A 17,875-nucleotide genomic window follows, 5' to 3' on the forward strand; every position below is an offset into this window, starting at 1 on the left:
TCTGGAGTCCTGGCCACAGGGGGAAAATTCGACCCGCAGATCGGCGCGGAAGTTCAGCCACTTCACCCCGGCCTAGGCAACTCATTTTCGGGGGAATTTCAAGTGCTCTCACGTACTTTTGTCCGGATTAACGGAGCTGCCGGACCATAAGGTGCTGGAAAATTGGTGGTGGACCTGTTCTACATTAGAAAACTTGGAACTGAAGTTCCCTGACATTCTGCAGTTGGGTTGATCTGTCACAAGAGGCAAGGAGGACTGGATCTGATATCTTTAACCTTAAGCATTACAGTTTCTCCCACTACTGCTTAACCATTGGTAACCTTAAGGGCCTTTTCCCATTTTCGCGATTCTTTCAGCGACTGCCAGCACCCGTCATAGTCGCAGCAGATCGCCGAAAATTTTCAACATGTTGAAATTCCAGCGGCGACCAGAACAAGGTACAGCTCTTTGGGGCATGTCGCGGGGTGAGGCATGTACGGTCGTGAGTAGTCATACCTTGTTCTGGTCGCCGATGTATTTTCAACATGTTGAACATTTCCGGCGACCAGCTGCGATTATGACGGGTGCCGGCAAGTCGCCGAAAAAAACGCACCATTTTCTGCCTGTTTCAAAATGTTAGTCTTTCCTTTAATTAATGTCAATGCTGTTTTGTAATTATTACATCAAACCGAGATACTATCATGGAATTTCCTTGATAAGGAAGACTAACATTCTAGTCAAAATTCAGTTTAATTTTTACACTCATTTTATCAATAGTAACCTGCATTGAAACTGTAGCCCAATAGGAAACCCTATATAAAATGACGTTGTTGCAATTTGAGCATGAGAAAGGCACAGACCAAAGACATTTCATCATTCTTAAACATTCTTTATTTTGTCGCCCATATAAAAACATCACTTCCACAGTCTCCAAATACGTGTACAGTATACAACTTAAGGGCCTGTCCCACTTGAGCGTCATTTGTGCGTCATTTACGCAACATCATTTAGGCATCACGAGGCACGACGCGCGCATGGTGCGCATTACGCCTGCATATTGCGTGGTGACCTAGGCAGTGACACGCTGTCTCGCGAGGCGCCCCAGGATTTTGGGATGTACAAAATCTTCGCGCCATCTGCGTGACGCGCAAAAGACGCCCAAGTGGGGCAGGCCCTTAACACACAGTAAATAACCAATCTATGCTATAGGGCAGCTTTTCTCTTTTATTGTATTTATCAGCCATACATCCACTAGAGAAAGAAAACCTACGGGATTTACTGGTGTCGTTTAGTATTGTCTTTGATCGGGCGAGGTGAGATCTAGAGTCAAGAGTCAAGGGTGTTTTATTGAAATTCTTAATTTGCAGCAGTTGTCAATTAAGAGACAAAAGGTGTGAGGAACTTTCCCTCATAAACTGAGCCATTGGAAACAATGCAGGCCCCAGTCTGTCTACTAATCCACTACATCATACGAAAGGTGGATGATATTTCAATTAATTATTGGTTGTACTGAGCTCTTCCACGGAAGCATTTGAATGATATAAAAAGAGAAAGTGCACACATTGTTTTGACAATAGAGATCCAGATAATCTCATTGATTAACAAGATTGAGACGGAGGGAAATATGAGGGTTACCCCATACTATACTTTGAAAATAATTTATTATTAATAATTGCTTAGATTTATTGGTAGCAAATAAATACCTCCTTCATATTCAGAGGATATCAATGATTATTTCTTTGTATTGTGACTTGACCAGTAAAATCAGAGATTCACAAAACACAGAAACGGGCCCTTCAGCCCAAATCGTCCATGCCAGAGAAGATCTATCCAAGCTAGTCCCATTCACCTGGGCTTGGTCCATATCCCTCTAAACCTTGTCCATCCATGTACCTATCCAAACATCTTTTAGACATTGTAATTGTACCCACCTCTGCAGCTTCCCCTAGCAGTTCATCCCACATATTCACTATACCCTGTGTGAAAAGCTTGCTCCTTGTGTCCCTTTTATCTGTACACGTATACATGGGATACTTGCCACCCTTAGCCAGAGTGCTGACTGTAAGAGCGGGGAGGTTATGGTCAACTTATGAAAGATTGGTTTGGGCACAGCTGATGTACTGTGAACAGTTCCTGGGAGTTTTATAGGAAAGGATGCAGCGAAAATTCAGCAGGATATTGTCAGGGATGGGACATCTCAGTTATGGGGAAAGACTGGACAGAATGGGATTGTTTTCCTTGGAGCAGAGAGGCTGAGGGGTTCCTGATTGGGAACAATTCACAATGCGATAATGTAGATAGTAAGAAATGCATTCCCATAGCAAAGCAATCTAAAGGCAATGATTTAGAGTAAGGGTAAGAGGTTTGGAAGGGATGCGAGATAGAACTTCTTCCAGAAGTTGGGTGGACTGTGACATTCACTGCTGGAGTGTGTGGAGGAGGTAGGTACTCTCATAACATCTAAAAACTATCTAGATGATCACTTGAATTGCCAAGGCATAGGAGGTCTTGGATAATGTGCTAGTAAATGGCACTTTGAGAATATGCTAGTAAATGGGGTAAATGTAGATTGGTACTCGATGGACAAAGTGGAAGATGTGCTTCTGTGCTGTGCATTTAAATGTTTTATGTTCTAACCTGCTTCAGCGCTGTATGACTCCATGACTCTACAATTACAAACTGTGGTTAGTAATTAGACCCCCATTACATTTTTGAAAATATACAGGGACAAGATTATATTCCTCCAGCAATAACTTCCATAAGTTCGTGGAGGTTAAACATAGAATGGTGCTCTATTGTTACTGGATCCTTAAAGGGATGCTTTTGCTTGTGCAATGTCGATCTGGTCTTAGTCAATGTGGACCTGGTATCATTCACACACTGCTGATGACAATTCACAGCTCTAGGTACATCTAGTGACAAAACTGGCTCATTAAAGAATTTAAGACAAGATGCTTTTCCGGTTAATGTCCTGTTGGTTACGTGCAGATATTGAAGCTGCATTACACCTTCGGGCCCGGAGCAGTGCAGCCGACGCAGGAAGAAAATGCGCAGATTTCACAAGAGTATGGGTTCGCAGCAATCTGTTCTGGAAAGCAAAAAATATTAAGTTTAGTTTTAGTTTAGTTCAGAGATACAGCGCGGAAACAAGCCCTTCGACCCACCAAGTCCGTGCCGATCAGCGATCCCCGTACACTAGCACTGTCCTATGCACACTAGGGACAATTTACAATCTTTTCCAAAGCCAATTAACCCCTACAGACCTGTACATCTTTGGAGTGTGGGAGGAAACCGTAGCACCCGGGGAAAACCCACGTGGTCACGGGGAGAGCGTACAGACAGCATCCGTATTCTGTAAGGCAGCAACTCTACCGCTGCGCCACTGTGCTGCCCCATAAGTAGTCAAAATTGCTTTACAAACCACACATACTGAGTTCCATTCAAAACGACTTATTAACATTTCCTGAGATATCTCAAAGAAAATGGTGGAATTGTTTGTTACGCAGCATCTGTGGAGAGAGAAACTGAATCAATGTTTCACATTAAAGACCTTAGAGGAGAATTTTTCTCTCCTCCTCTGTTCTAGTGAAACATTTTCTATCTGAAGTGGGGTTAGCTCTGCATAACTGCCACTTAGCCTTCTGTTCCCAGAGTTTTTTCACATTTTCAGCATCTGAGGTTGTTTATTGATGTTCATCTCATTCCTTGGAATGAGTGGCAGAAATCGCAGGAAACTACAGGAAACTAGCACGGTCAAAAAGATCCAAGAATCGATTAATGTTAGACACATCCTAATCCAATTTAAAATCTTACATAGACTATATTACTCGAAAACCAAACTGAATAAAACATTTCCAAATGTCTCCCCTATCTGCGATAAATGTCTATCTCAAGAAGCAACTCCTTCGTATCTTGTATAAAACTTCATAAATCTTGGAAAGAAATCTTTGAAATCTTCTCAAAACTATTTAAAATAAAATTGGACCCTAACACAGAATTGATTATTTTCGGAACAATGGAAGGCTGCTCTGAGCTAACTTCATTTCAAAATTGTTTCCTTAACTATGGTTTGATAACGGCAAAAAAACCTATGCTCAAATTTTGGAAAAATGCACCGACCCCAACGCTCAAAATGTGGATCACAAACATGTCTGAAACGTTACATCTCGAAGATATGAGATTCGTTCAAGCAGGAAAATCAGAATAATTCTTAAAGATATGGTCTCCTTTCATCGATTTATTACAAGTATAATATGGTGCAACATAACTCTGGTAATTAACCGTTTCAGAACTAGGTGTGGGGTGTGGAAAGATATGAAGTAGGTATATCCCTTTTCTTTTCTGTTCTGTTTTCTCTCTTCTTTTTTTTTCTTCTTTTCTCTCCTTTTTTTTATTTTTATATATTTCTTTCTTTTGCTCTTTTTTTTGCTCTTGCTTTTCTGGGCTTCTCTTTTTTTCTACCTCGCTGTGGGCTCTTTCTCTCTATCTATCCACAAATTACCAATTGTTAACTTTTGGATCCTACACATCACTACTTTCCTTAATCCTTTCTTCTTTCTTCTTTCCTTGCGTCTATTATTTTTATATTGTTAAATTTAAAACAAGAAGTTGTACACAAAATGTATTATGTTATATGCCATGGTTTATACGACTGTACATTGTTTCTAATAAAGATAATATTTTTTTTTTAATTAAATTTTTTTTTTAAAGATCCAAGAAGAGCAATGGAAACAAAATCTACAAACAATAAACGTGATAAAATAAAAACCTTTCACCCTGTGGTGCAGTTGGGGAAAAAAGAGTGCACCAGCTAGATATTAATAATGTACACTTTCCATAACCTTGAGCATTCGATCAATCGATTGATTGATTGACACTTAATTATCACATGTGACATGTCACAGCGAAATTTGTTGATTTGCATACCATACACAAGGTATGCAAAGAGTCTCCATGTATAGGGCGCTGACAAAGTTACAAAGTGTTCATTACAGTCCTCGATGGTCCCTTAAAGTAGATATGAGGGATGATAAATAGATTCTTGATTAGTACAGGTGTCAGAGGTTATGGGGAGAAGGCAGGAGAATAGGGTTAGGAGGGAGAGATAGATCAACCATGATTGAATGGCGGAGTAGACTTGATGGGCCAAATGGCCTAATTCCACTCCTATTCCTTATGACATTATGACCTTGAGCAGGACAAGGCTACGCAAAGAGTGGTGGGTGTCGAGAGCATGCTGCCAGGGATAGGGATGGAGGCAGATACGATAATGGTGTCTTAGAGGCTTGTAGATAGGCACATGAATGTTCAAGGAATGGAGGGATGTACGTCATGTGCAAGTAGGTGAAATTAGTTCAGCTTGGACATTATATCCCTATGCTGTACTTTTCTATGTTCTATATTCTACCTCCTCCCCTCTTAATCTATTAAGACAATTGGAGGGGGCAGTAGGAGAAGCAGGAGGTACTTAATAAGAAGTGCTAATGGAGTATCAATATGTTGTCAGGCGAGGGTATCCAAGATTATGGAACCATTTGGGTATATGGAGCTAAGATACAAACCAATTGTCATACAATTGTCTGTACGTTCTCCCCATGACCTGCATGGGTTTTCTCCGAGATCTTTGGTTTCCTCCCACACTCCAAAAACACACAGGGTTGTAAGTTAATGGCTTGGTATAGAATATAAAATTGTCCCCAGTGTGTGTAGGGTAGTGTTAATGTGCGGGGATCGCAGGTCGGAGCGGACTCGGTGGGCCGAAGGGCCAGTTTCTGAGCTGTATCTCTGAACTAAACTAAACTAGGAACTAATTGAAAACAAACATAAACTCTTTCAATGGGAGGTCAAACCCGTTTCCCATTTTGTTTTCTTCGTGAGATACCAAACTTAGCTCTTGCTCCACCCTGAGAAGCTCTGGCTAAAATATAAACAAGAAAATCCCTGGAGATCATTCCCCAGAAAGAGGGCTACTGAGTGCACACTCAGACTGTACTCTCACTGCCTGAGAAGGTAGGTGCTTGCACAAGTTGTATAAAGCATCCGGCCTAACATGCATGCAAGACTATGGACCAAGTGCTAGTAGTAGATGGCATGAGGTTAAATGCCTACTTGTTGGTCAACGTAGACATGGCTGGCCGAGGTGCCTCCTTATGTGTCTCATATCCCTACAGCGCTCCCCGTAAATAATCCGTATATAATTGTTAAAATTACAAAATATCCGGTTGGCTACTTATCCTGGGATTACTTACTCAGCAAGAGAAAGACATAAGGAGCATCGGTCTTGGAACAAATGGATCTGAAGGAGTCGAGGAGGGATGGATTGTTGCACAAATCAGTGATGGCGGAGAAGGAGAAGCGAGAGTTTTTATACATGTCATCGTCCATCAGCCCTTTCAGTTGAGTAACATCGCTCAGTTGGAACTGGTAATCTCCCAACTTCGTAGGGGGAAAAAAACAACAGTGTTTAGCTACAGATCTGCAAGTTCATTTGCAATCCACATTTTAATTTAGTTTGGTTTAGAGATACAGCGTGGAAACAGGCCCTTCGGCCCATCGAAACCGTGCCGACCAGCGATCCCTGCAAACTGACACTATCCTACACACACTAGCGACAATTTACAATTTTACCGAAGACAATTAACTTACAAACTTGTACGTCTTTTGAATGTGGGGGGAAACTGGAGCAGATGGAGAAAACCCACATTGTCACAGGGAGAACGTACAAACTCCGTACAGACAGCACTCGTAGTTGAGATCGAACCCCGGTCCCTGGCGCTGTAATGCAGCAACTCTACCGTGCAGCCTTATGTTCATCTGGACTTTTCAACATCTCCCTCCATTTAAATCCATTTCTCATTTTCCTTCATTGTGGTTCAGCAGGTGGTGCCGCTGCCTCCCGCTCCTGTGACCCAGGTTCAATCCAGACTTGGGCTGCTGACCGTGCTGAGTTTGCACATTCTCCCTGTGACTGCAAGGGTTCCCTTCACGTACTCCGGTTTCCTCCCACATCCCTAGGGTGTGCTGGAAGAGGAATTGGCCACTGTAAATTGTCTCAGTGATAGTTTTAGTTAAGTTTGGTTTAGAGATACAGCTTGTAAGCAGGCCTTTCGGCCCACTGAGACCAGACCGACCAGCGATCCCCGCATACTAACACTATCCTACACACTAGGGACAATGTACAATTACACCTAGCCAATTAGCCTACAAACCTGTATGTCTTTTTAGTGTGGGAGGAAACCAGAGATCCCGGTGAAAACCCAAGCAGGTCACGGGGAGAACGTACAAATACCGTACTGACGGCACCCGAGGTCAGGATCGAACCCAGATCTCTGGCGCTGTAAGGCAGCAACCCTAGCACTGAACCACCGTGCCGGGAGGTGTGAGGAAGAGAATAACTTTCAAGGAAACACATTGGGATTAGGATTGATCGTATTGCACTAAAATGTGCTCAATGGTCTGCTAACTCATAATGGTTTCAATTGCTTGCAGATATACAGCATATCTTGCCATTTGATATACGTTGAATGGCTTGCAATAGAACATAGTGGTTGGGAGATCAAAGCAGCAGAGTCAGAGGTGCTGCCTTTCAGATGAGATGTATCTAAAGCTCTATCTGTCATCTGCAGTAGATATAAAAATATTTATGACACACGTTCTTCAATAGTTAATCTTCTGCAGCTATCCCTAGAACAAATACAAAATTTTACGGATGTTGGAATCCCTTAAAGGCAGGTGATCTAATCGTTCCTTGATCTCCCGATTGCCAAACACTTTAACTCCCCTTTCCCTTTCTGTCCTGGACATCCTCCACTGTCAGAGTGAGGCCAAACAAAAATTGGAGAAACAGCACCTCATATTTCGCTAGGCAGCTTCCAGTAGTATGAATATTGACTTTGCTAACTTCAAGTAACCCTACAACTCTCTCTCCATCCCTCCTCCACCTTAGCAATCATCGTTCACTGTTTGTATTATATAACCATATAACCATATAACATATAACATATAACTCGTTATCACCTTCTCCACAGCCAACAATGGACCATTGTGGGCTCCACCTTTCCTTGATCATTGTTGCTGGCTTTGATTTATTCTTTTGCATATCTTTCATTCATTTGGTCTCTGTACCTTTTCATACTTGTCGTTTCCCTCTCCCCTGACTCTCAGTCTGAAGAAGGGTCTCGACCCAAAGCGTCACCTATTCCTTTTCTCCAGAGGGCTTTTTTGTGTCTATCTTTGATCTAGTCCTTGCTGAGTGGCATTGTGTTGAACCTTGATGTCCTTGTACATCAGTTGCTGAAAGTAAGCATGCAGGTACAGCAGGCAGTGAAGAAAGCTAATGGCATGTTGGCCTTCATAACGAGAGGAGTTGAGTATAGGAGCAAAGAGGTCTTTCTGCAGTTGTACAGTGCCTTGGTGAGACTTGCGTAGGTTCACGAGGTTAATTCCCGGGTTGGCGGGACTGTCATATAATGAAAGAATGGAACGACTGGGCTTGTATTCACTGGGAATTTAGAAGAATGAGCGGGGATCTTATAGAAACATAATAATTTATCAAGGGATTGGACACGCCGGAGTCAGGAAACATGTTCCTGATGTTGGGAGAGTCCAGAACCAGGGGCCACAGTTTAAGAATAAGGGGTAGGCCATTTCGAACTAAGATGAGGAAAAACCTTTTCACCCAGAGTTGTAAATTTGTGGAATTCACTGCCTCAGAAGGCACTGGATGCATTCAAAAGAAGTTTAGATAGAGCTCTTATGGCTAGCGGAATCAAGGGGTATGAGGAGAAGGCAGGAACGGAGTACTGATTGTGGATGATCAGCCATGATCACATTGAATGGCGGTGCTGGCTCGAACTGCCGAATGGTCTACTCCTCCACCTATTGTCCAGCTATCTATGTATCTATGGTGCAGGTTGCTGCATATAACCATATAACCATATGGTTGTACAGTACCGTGCATCTCCTGCAATAGTGACTACATTACCGTATAACACACAAGTGACTGTAAAACACCCTGGAACATTGTGTAGTAATGTTTAGGAAGGAACTGCAGATGCCAGTGAAATGTTATTTTTCACCCATCCCTTCTCTTCAGAGATGCTGCCTGTCCCGCTGAGTTACTCCAGCTTTTTGTGTCTATCTGATGTTTTCTTTATTGCCTCACACTGCGTATACAAACCTACAACACAGCGATAATATAAAGCACAATAAAGCACATTGCAAATGTTAAGAGAGAATTATGCTCACCCGAATCAAAACAGCAGTGGAGACACCACACAGAGAGGCAAAGAACAGTGCCAAAGCTACAAGCATTCTCATGGTCGCTGACCTCTGGAGTTCAACGCTAACTGGTAGTAGGTGAGTTGCAGTGGCTTCTGTACTGCCAGAAGCTCCGAAGGTCTTTTAAAGTCTTGGTTAATGTTTATCAGTCTGAGGCAGTTCCAACTGTGTCACGGAACGAATTAAATCCGAAAAGAGTCTATAATTATCAGCCGCGCTCTCATGGGCAGTAGAGCTTCTCCAATAGCCTTCAACCAAGGAGCTGGGTTTTACAGGATAAAGATGGCAAATGTACGGCAAAATGTGCATCGTATATATGTATTATGTACGCATGTAAAACATGCATGTGTGCAGAAACCATTCACAATACATGCACATATACATGTGTACACTGCAGTAATACATTGGCATTGACTCACACACTTGGATCTTGGCTGTTGCTGGACTGGCAAATTGCTATTAATACCTTGTCTTTCAAGGTAGATGCACAGAGTCTCTTGCCCTGTGTAGGTGAATCGAGGACCAGAAGACATAGGTTTAAGGTGAAGGGGAAAAGATTTAATAGGAATCTGAGGGGTAACTTTTTCCACACAAAGGGTGGTGGGTGTTATGGTACAAGCTGCCAGATGAAGATGAGGCAGGGACTTTTAATGTTTAAAGAACAGTTAGACAGATACATGAAGAAGGGTTTCGGTCCGAAACGTTGCCTATTTCCTTCGCTCCATAGATGCTGCTGCACCCGCTGAATTTCTCCAGCTTTTTTGTGTACCTTCGATTTTCTAGCATCTGCAGTTCCTTCTTAAACACATGGATAGGACAGGTTTGCAGGGATGTGGGCCAAACATGGGTAGGTGGGACTAGTGTAGCTCGGATATGTTGGCCCATGTGGGCAAGTTGGGTCGAGGGGCCTGTTTCCATGCTGTGTCAGTATATGGCTCAATGACTCTATAACTTTCAGGTGAATTGAGAGAGCAGGAACCAGAGCTAAGATGAATGGAAGGGGAGTGAAGCAAACATTGTCTGTGGGTCCACATACCAAACCAGTGAGATTTCTGAATATGTAAAAAGGAACTGCAGATGCTGGTTTAAATCAAGATAGACACAAAAAGTTGGAGTTACTCAGCAGATCAGGCAGCATCTCTGGAGGAAAGGAATAGGCGACATTTTGGGTCGAGACCCTATCTTAGAAGCAGTTTTCGACACGAAAGGTCGCCTATTCCTTTTTTCCAGAGATGCTGTTTGACCCGCGGAGTTGCTCCAGTTTTTTGTGTCTATCTCAATAGTCGGACAGTAGAGTATTGGAGGTTTCACTGTGTACGTCACATGAATGCACTAAGTGTGTAAATTGGTTTTAAGTAGCAGAGGGAACGATCGGACAAAATATTTAACTCTGATATAATGAGGTCTGCGTAGGCAGAGAGGGAGCTGGTGATGCAGTAATTTGGTTGATAGGTTACGAGGGAAATTAGGAAGAAACAACACAAACAAAGACATTTAAATCTGTGAGGGAGGATGATTAAAAGGAAAGCATAAAATATTGAGAACAGTGCCGTTTTCATGAATCCCCTCTGTCACCCGGGCAGTTTAAAACTGGCTTGTCATCTCTGTCTTTGAGTTCACTTTAAACTGAAACCATGACTCCCATAAAATAATTTCCCCTGAAGCTTGAGAGGTGATCTTATAAAAGTATATAAAACCACGAGGGACATAGGGCAGTAGTGTGGCGCAGGGCAGCACTGTATTGTAGCGGTAGAGTTGCTGCCTTACAGCGCCAGAGACACAGGTTCGATCCTGACTACGGGTGTTTGTCTGTACAGAGTTTGTACTGTGACCTGTGTGGGTTTTCTCCGGGAAGCTCCAGTTTCCTCCCACACTCCAACGACGTACAGGTTTGTAAACTAGTTGGCTTGGTATAAATGTAAATTGACCTGATGTATGTAGTGCGTACCGTGAGTGTGTAGGGATCGCTGGCTGGCACAGACTCGGTGGGCTGAAGGGCCTGTTTCCGAGCTGTATCTCTCATACTAAAAATACATAAAAACTGAACATAGATGTGGTGAGTAGCCACAGTCTTTTTCCCCCAAGGTCGAGAGGCATAAAACTAGAGGGCATAGGTTTAAGATGAGAGGGCAAAGATTTACAGGGACATGAGGGGCAAGTTTTCACACAGAGGGTGGTAGGTATATAGAACAAGCTGCCAGAGGAAGTGGTGGGGGCGAGGTGTAATTACAACATTGTTGCTCAGGTTCATGGATAGTAAAGGTTTAGAAGAAGACACAAAATGCTGGAGTAACTCAGCTGGGCCAGGCATCATCTTTGGAGAGAAGGAATGGGCGATGTTTTGGGTCAAAACCCTTCTTCAGACTGATGTTTAGAGGGATATGGGATAAATTCAGGCAAATGGAACGCTCAGGAAGATCACTTGGTCAGCATGGTCAAGTAAGGCCGAAGGGCCTGATTATGTGCCGTATAAGTTTATGACTCATCACCAGTCATCTGGCATAAACTCCTTTACACATGTGATCTTGCATCATAGTTCTCCCTCACTTCACCTCCTTTTGGTAAATGTGGACACATATCCAGGAGATTCATCCTTATTAAACTGGGATAGATTGGCAATTCCTTTCTGAGATGCTATTCTGTCCTCTTTATTCTTCGGCTATCTCCCCACTAACCCCGAGTCTCTCTGGTGGAGAGATCACTCCAGTGGACCGTGTGTGTCTGACTCCACCTGGTGGATCAGGAAGGAAAGAGAGTTACGGGAAAACGCATTGGCTCCCTCTGTCCAAGTCCACTGCTGCCCCCTCCTGGAGTCGGTGAGAGCTGCACTGTCCAACACACCGGTGTGGGAGAAGCTGGCTAGCGGAAAGAAACATTTTCAAAAGCTGAAGTGTTGGGAAGCGAGGGCAATGTGGAATTGGGGGAGTTACTTGGTACTGGGTTTTCTCCGGGTGCTCCGGATTCATCCCACATTCCAAAGACGCACAGGTTTGTAAGTTGATTGGCTTCAGTAAAAAAAATTGTACATTGCCTTTGTAGGATAGTGCTAGTGTACGGGGATCACTAGTCGGCGTGGACTTGAGGATCACTAGTCGGCTGGCCCTTCGAGCCAGCATCACCATTCACTGTGATCATGGCTGATCATCCACTATCAGTACCCCGTTCATGCCTTCTCCCCATATCCCTTGACTCAGCTATCTTTAAGAGCTCTATCTAACTCTCTCTTGAAAGCCTCCAAAGAATTGGCCTCCACCGCCTTCTGAGGCAGAGAATTCCACAGATTCACAACTCTCTGAATGAAAAAAAATTTCCGCTTCTCCGTTCTAAATGGCTTACCCTTTATTCTTAAACTGTGGCCCCTGGTTCTGGACTCTCCCAACATCAGGAACATGTTTCCTGCCTCGAGCGTGCCCAAACCCTTAATAATCTTATATGTTTCAACAAGATATCCTCTCATCCTTCTAAATTCCAAAGTTTACAAGTCCAGCTGCTCCATTCTCTCAGCGTATGACAGTCCCGCCACCCCGGGAATTAACCTTGTAAGAACCTAGCAAGAATGTCCTTCCTCAAATTAGGGGACCAAAACTGCACACAATACTCCGTGTGGTCTCACTAGGGCCCTGTACAACTGCAGAAGGACCTCTTAGCTCCTATACTCAACTCCTCTTGTTATGAAGGCCAACATGCCAATTGCTTTCTTCACTGCCTGCTGTACCTGCACGCTTAAAGATTCATCTTTATTAAATTGGGCTAGATTAGCAATTCTCTTTTTTTTCGTCTGAGATGTTGCCCTTTTTAATCACCCCTGATTTGTTGGTGGGTGGAAATGTCAAAGACTAGAGATCACAGCTTTAAGGCGACGGGGACAATATTTAAAGGAGATGTTGTAGTAAATGTGCGACTGATGTTTTGATTTTGTGATTTATTTGATCTTTGTAATTTCAGTTGCACAAAAAAAAAATCTTAAATTCCTTTTGCTGTCTTCCCGAGACGATCGACAATAATCAGCAGATGGCAGTCTAACCCACTCTTGGGGACCGAGGTTAACGCTCTCGCTGTATCAAGAGATCCAGCAGATGGCAGCATAACCCACACATGAGGTGTCTGTCAAAGGCTAAGCGCAATGCTTTCTTCACTCAGAACCACAGAGCCTGGAGAGCAAAAATGTTTTAACTTTTTCCCTTGTAAAAAATTGCTTATACAATTACTTAAACAATGAACAATGACAATGAAGGACATTCCTTCAGGAAGCTAGATGAGGAGGAATTTCTTTGGTCAGAGGGTGGTCATAAGATCATAAGATCTTATAAGAAAAGATTCCAAAGGCACTGGTCAGGCCGCGTTTGGAATATTGTGAACAGTTTTGGGCACCATATCTGAGGAAGGATGTGCTGGCTCTGGAGAGGGTGCAGAGTAGGTTTACAAGAATGATGCCAGGAATGAGTAGGTTAACATATGGTGAGTGTTTGACAGCACACGGCCTGTACTTGCTGGAGTTTAGAAGAATGAGGAGGGGACCTCATTAAAATGTACAAAATAGTGAAAGGCTTGGATAGAATGGGTGTGGAGAGGATGTTTCCACTAATGGGAGAGTCTAGGACTAGAGGTCAGAGCATCAGAATTAAAGGACGTTCTTTTAGGAAGGAGATGAGGAGGAATTTCTTTAGTCAGAGGGTGGTGAATCTGTGGAATTCTTTGCCGCAGAAGGCTGTGGAGGCCAATTCAGTGGATATATTTAAGGCAGAGATAGATAGATTCTTGATTAGTACAGGTGTCAGCGGTTATGGGGAATGGGGATAGGAGGGAGAATGTACGTGTATGGAAGGAGATTTTGAAGAGGATTTAAATGAATTCGAAAGATACACAAGGGAGTAATGCTGAGGGTTTGTGCAAATATAAAACAGGAAAAGATTGATAGACTATTAGAAAACCATTGGTGGTGAGGGTCAGGCAGTGGGCAGAGGGCATTGTCCAGGTTCGGATTCCCAAGTGTGAAGAACTAGGAGCAGTAGATAGAGGGCAGCTGGAGGACATCATTGAGATAAGGAGTGAGAACTCAGTGATTTTACTTCGGAGTCACGTGAGTGACTACGTGAAGAACCCGCTCAGTGCGCATGCGCGGCATTACGCCAGCAGTGCAACAGCGGCGGCAGCTGGAGTCAGGCTCTCCAGCTGCGCTTTAAAACGGACCGTCAGGTAAGTATACGGTGCGTGTGGAATAACGGAGGAGAGTTGGAGTTGTGTTTGCCTTTCAGAATGTCGACACAACACAGAAAACTCTCAAAGAGAACTGCCCCCGCTTCAACTCCACCAGAGGAGCGTTCCATTCCAACGGGGCAGCAACCGGCGGCAGCGTCGGTCTCAGAGCGTTTCGCTATCCCCGCGACCGAGCCAAGCCCAGTCTCGCCAAAGCCTGCACGGCGGACTGGGAAAGCGGCCAGGAAGTCCAACCGGCCGGTCATCTCCGATTCGTCGGAGGGGGACATGTCTCCACCAAAGCGGAGGAGAGACAGCCGCCTGAGCTGCGTTCAGCAGCTCCTGGAGCAGATGCTCCACCGGGACACGCAGCAAGAGCGCTCCCGGGGAGGAAGGACAGGCACCTCCTCCACAGTGTCTTGTGCACTGCCCTCTGCTCCCTCATTACTGGAGGCTAGCATTGGTGACCAGGGCTGGGCTGGTCTGGAACAGGGGCAGGCGGACGAATTCGGGAGTATGCCAGGGGTGCAGGAACAGGAAGAGCTGTTGGGTGTGGTGGACCGCTTTGTAGCAACCCCACGGGCTGGAGCACCGCTGGAACCAAGAATGGCGGCCAGCATCAACCATCTATCCAATAAACCATTACTGGAAAAGGTGCTCGCTGAGGTGCTGAAACAACACACAGCACCAGAAAATTGTGAGGCCCTCAAAGTAAAAAGTGTCAACAGCCAAATCTGGGGGCATGTGGGGTCACACATCCGGACCCAAGAACTAAAGCTACAGCGGATCCTAAGGCTCCTGACGTCGGCCATCACAGCCTTTGCTCGTTCCGTGGAGACCACGGAGATGGATACCTGCCAGCAGGATGTGCTGGCATTAATGTGTACCACATAATTTGAGATCAACAATCTCCGGAGGGAAATCATAAGACCTGCCCTCAATCCCAAATTTGCTGGCTTGTGTAAAGCCCCAGCTGCGGAGACGGACGCGCTGCTATTTGGGAAAGATCTCAATAAAAAACTGAAGGAGACGGAGGAAGCATCAAAAACCTTCGGCCTAATGAGGGCAGGCCCCGGGACGAGCAAACCAAGACCTCCGATACCCAAGCGGCAGCACCCCACGGCATCCACCAGTCGACGTCCGCAATATGGGACTGGTGAACGTTTGGGATCCGCACATTATCCCCAAAGATCTTTTTTAGATCAGGGCCCGCAGCGGACCCCCTGGAAAATTCGCCTCCCCCCAACATTGCCAGCACGTCAGAACAAAATCTTCAGGAAAATGAAGTAACAGAATCGCCAATAAACATGGAGGTAGGTGGGTCTGGTTCCTACCAGCATATAGAGAATAAGGGTGCTTTACTAACAGGGGGGAGATTACACTTGTTTAAAGAAGCATGGGGTATGGTCACGAGTGACAAGTATATACTCAACAGCATTAGTGGATATAAAATTCAGTTTATATCAGAATAAACGCCGCCAGTTCAACATTGGCCCCAAAGGGTATTTTCTCCCTCCGTCAAAGAGCAACGGGAGGGACAAGCTGAACTGGTGAGACTTATCACAAAGGGGGTCATAGAAAAGACCAAACATGAACCCTTGGAATTTGTATCCAATATATTCACCAAAACCAAAAAAGATGGTGGATGTCGCATCATCATTGACTTAACATCACTAAACAAGTTTGTTAAGTATATACATTTCTAAATGGAAACATTTGTCACTGCTAGACAACTGATTTCCAAAGGATACTACATGGCAAGCATTGATCTCAAAGATGCTTACTATCTAATACCCATACACAAGGATCATAGCAGATACCTAAAATTTATCTGGATGGGGCAGCTGTGGCAGTACAAAGCATTGCCTAATGGTCTCACTTCAGCCCCAAGATTATTCACAAAAATATTGAAGCCAGCCATGGCAATACTAAGGAAACAAAAACATATTGTCATGGCATATTTGGATGATATCCTCATAGTGGGGAAAACAATGGAACTGGCTGTGGCAGCAGTCTCAGCTACAAAACAGCTCCTTGAAACTCTGGGGTTCATCCTACATCCAGATAAATCTAAGTTAAATCCATCCACTATCATGGACTACCTAGGTTTCACAATTAACTCAGTCCATATGATTGTTACCCTGCCAAGGGAGAAAATGATTGGATTAGCACAATCATGCAATAATTTAATGGTCAACAAAAGACCAACTATTCGACTAGTAGCAACGGTGATTGGTAAAATGGTAGCAGCATTTCCGGCTACACAATTTGGACCTTTGCACTATCAAAATTTACAAAGAGCAAAGGTACAGACACTAAAACGACATAGAGGTCACTATGATCGTGTCATGATATTACCCACGGAAGCAATATCAGAGCTACAGTGGTGGACACAAAATGTTTGGCATAGTTTTAGTCCTATTATCATCACTAACCGTACTTTAGTTCTTCAGACAGATGCCAGTGCTCAAGGCTGGGGAGCAACTAACTCCATATCCAGCACAGGTGGTAGATGGACTAACCCAGAGTCATCATTACTATCTACACTGGGCATTAACTATTTAGAAATGTTGGGCGCCTTTTATGGTTTAAAAGCATATGCATCCAATATGCAGCACTTGCATGTTCGGTTACAAATTGATAATACTACGGTGGTGGCTTACATTAACCATATGGGCGGCATAAAATCTTTATCATGCGACAAATTGGTCAATATGATTTGGCAATGGTGTGTCGAAAGACATATTTGGCTTTCAGCTACCTATCTACCAGGTAAGCTAAACACAGTGGCAGACACCAGGTCACGCAAATTCAATGACAACATCGAATGGATGTTAAACCCTAAAGTATTTGCTAAAGTTATCAAGCAATATGGAACGCCAGATATCGATTTATTTGCATCAAGACTAAATCACCAGTTACCTATGTATGTCGCTTGGGAACCAGACCCAGAGGCAGCAGCGGTAGATGCCTTCACGCTGGATTGGGGAAAGTTCTTTTTCTATGCCTTTCCCCCCTTCTGCCTCATCAGTCGGGTACTTCGCAAAATACAGATGGACTCTGCTTCTGGTATTTTGATGGTGCCCGACTGGCCTACACAGCCATGGTTCCCAGTACTACATGACATGGTGGTAGAATCACCTATGGTGTTTCCCAGTGATCCAGGACTATTAACTCACCCAGTATCAGGCATAAGCTACCCATGCCATGGAGACATTAAACTCCTGGGTTGCAGGTTCTGAACAGACCTTACCTGGACCTGGGATTGTCCGAACAAACCATCACCACCATGTCAGCATCCCTTCGAACATCCACCAAAAGGCAGTACTTAACCAGCATCAAAAAATGGGAAAAGTACTGCCAGGAAACAGGGACAACATATGAAACAGCCACAGTAACCAACGTATTGGAGTTCCTAGCC

General features: G+C 44.1%; 1 protein-coding gene across 1 annotated transcript; it reads right to left on the minus strand.

The window, feature by feature from the left end:
- Positions 1–847: 847 nt before the first annotated feature.
- Positions 848–9,296, minus strand: LOC116990433 (guanylin-like). Its single transcript, XM_033048091.1, has 3 exons — positions 9,226–9,296; positions 6,228–6,414; positions 848–3,067 (listed from the first exon to the last, which is right to left on the minus strand). Exons 1-3 carry the CDS (start codon positions 9,289–9,291, stop codon positions 2,982–2,984), a joined length of 339 nt encoding a protein of 112 aa, XP_032903982.1. The 5' UTR covers positions 9,292–9,296; the 3' UTR covers positions 848–2,981.
- Positions 9,297–17,875: the final 8,579 nt, after the last annotated feature.

The sequence above is a fragment of the Amblyraja radiata genome, chromosome 31 (assembly GCF_010909765.2).
Source record: "Amblyraja radiata isolate CabotCenter1 chromosome 31, sAmbRad1.1.pri, whole genome shotgun sequence".
NCBI lineage: Eukaryota > Metazoa > Chordata > Chondrichthyes > Rajiformes > Rajidae > Amblyraja > Amblyraja radiata.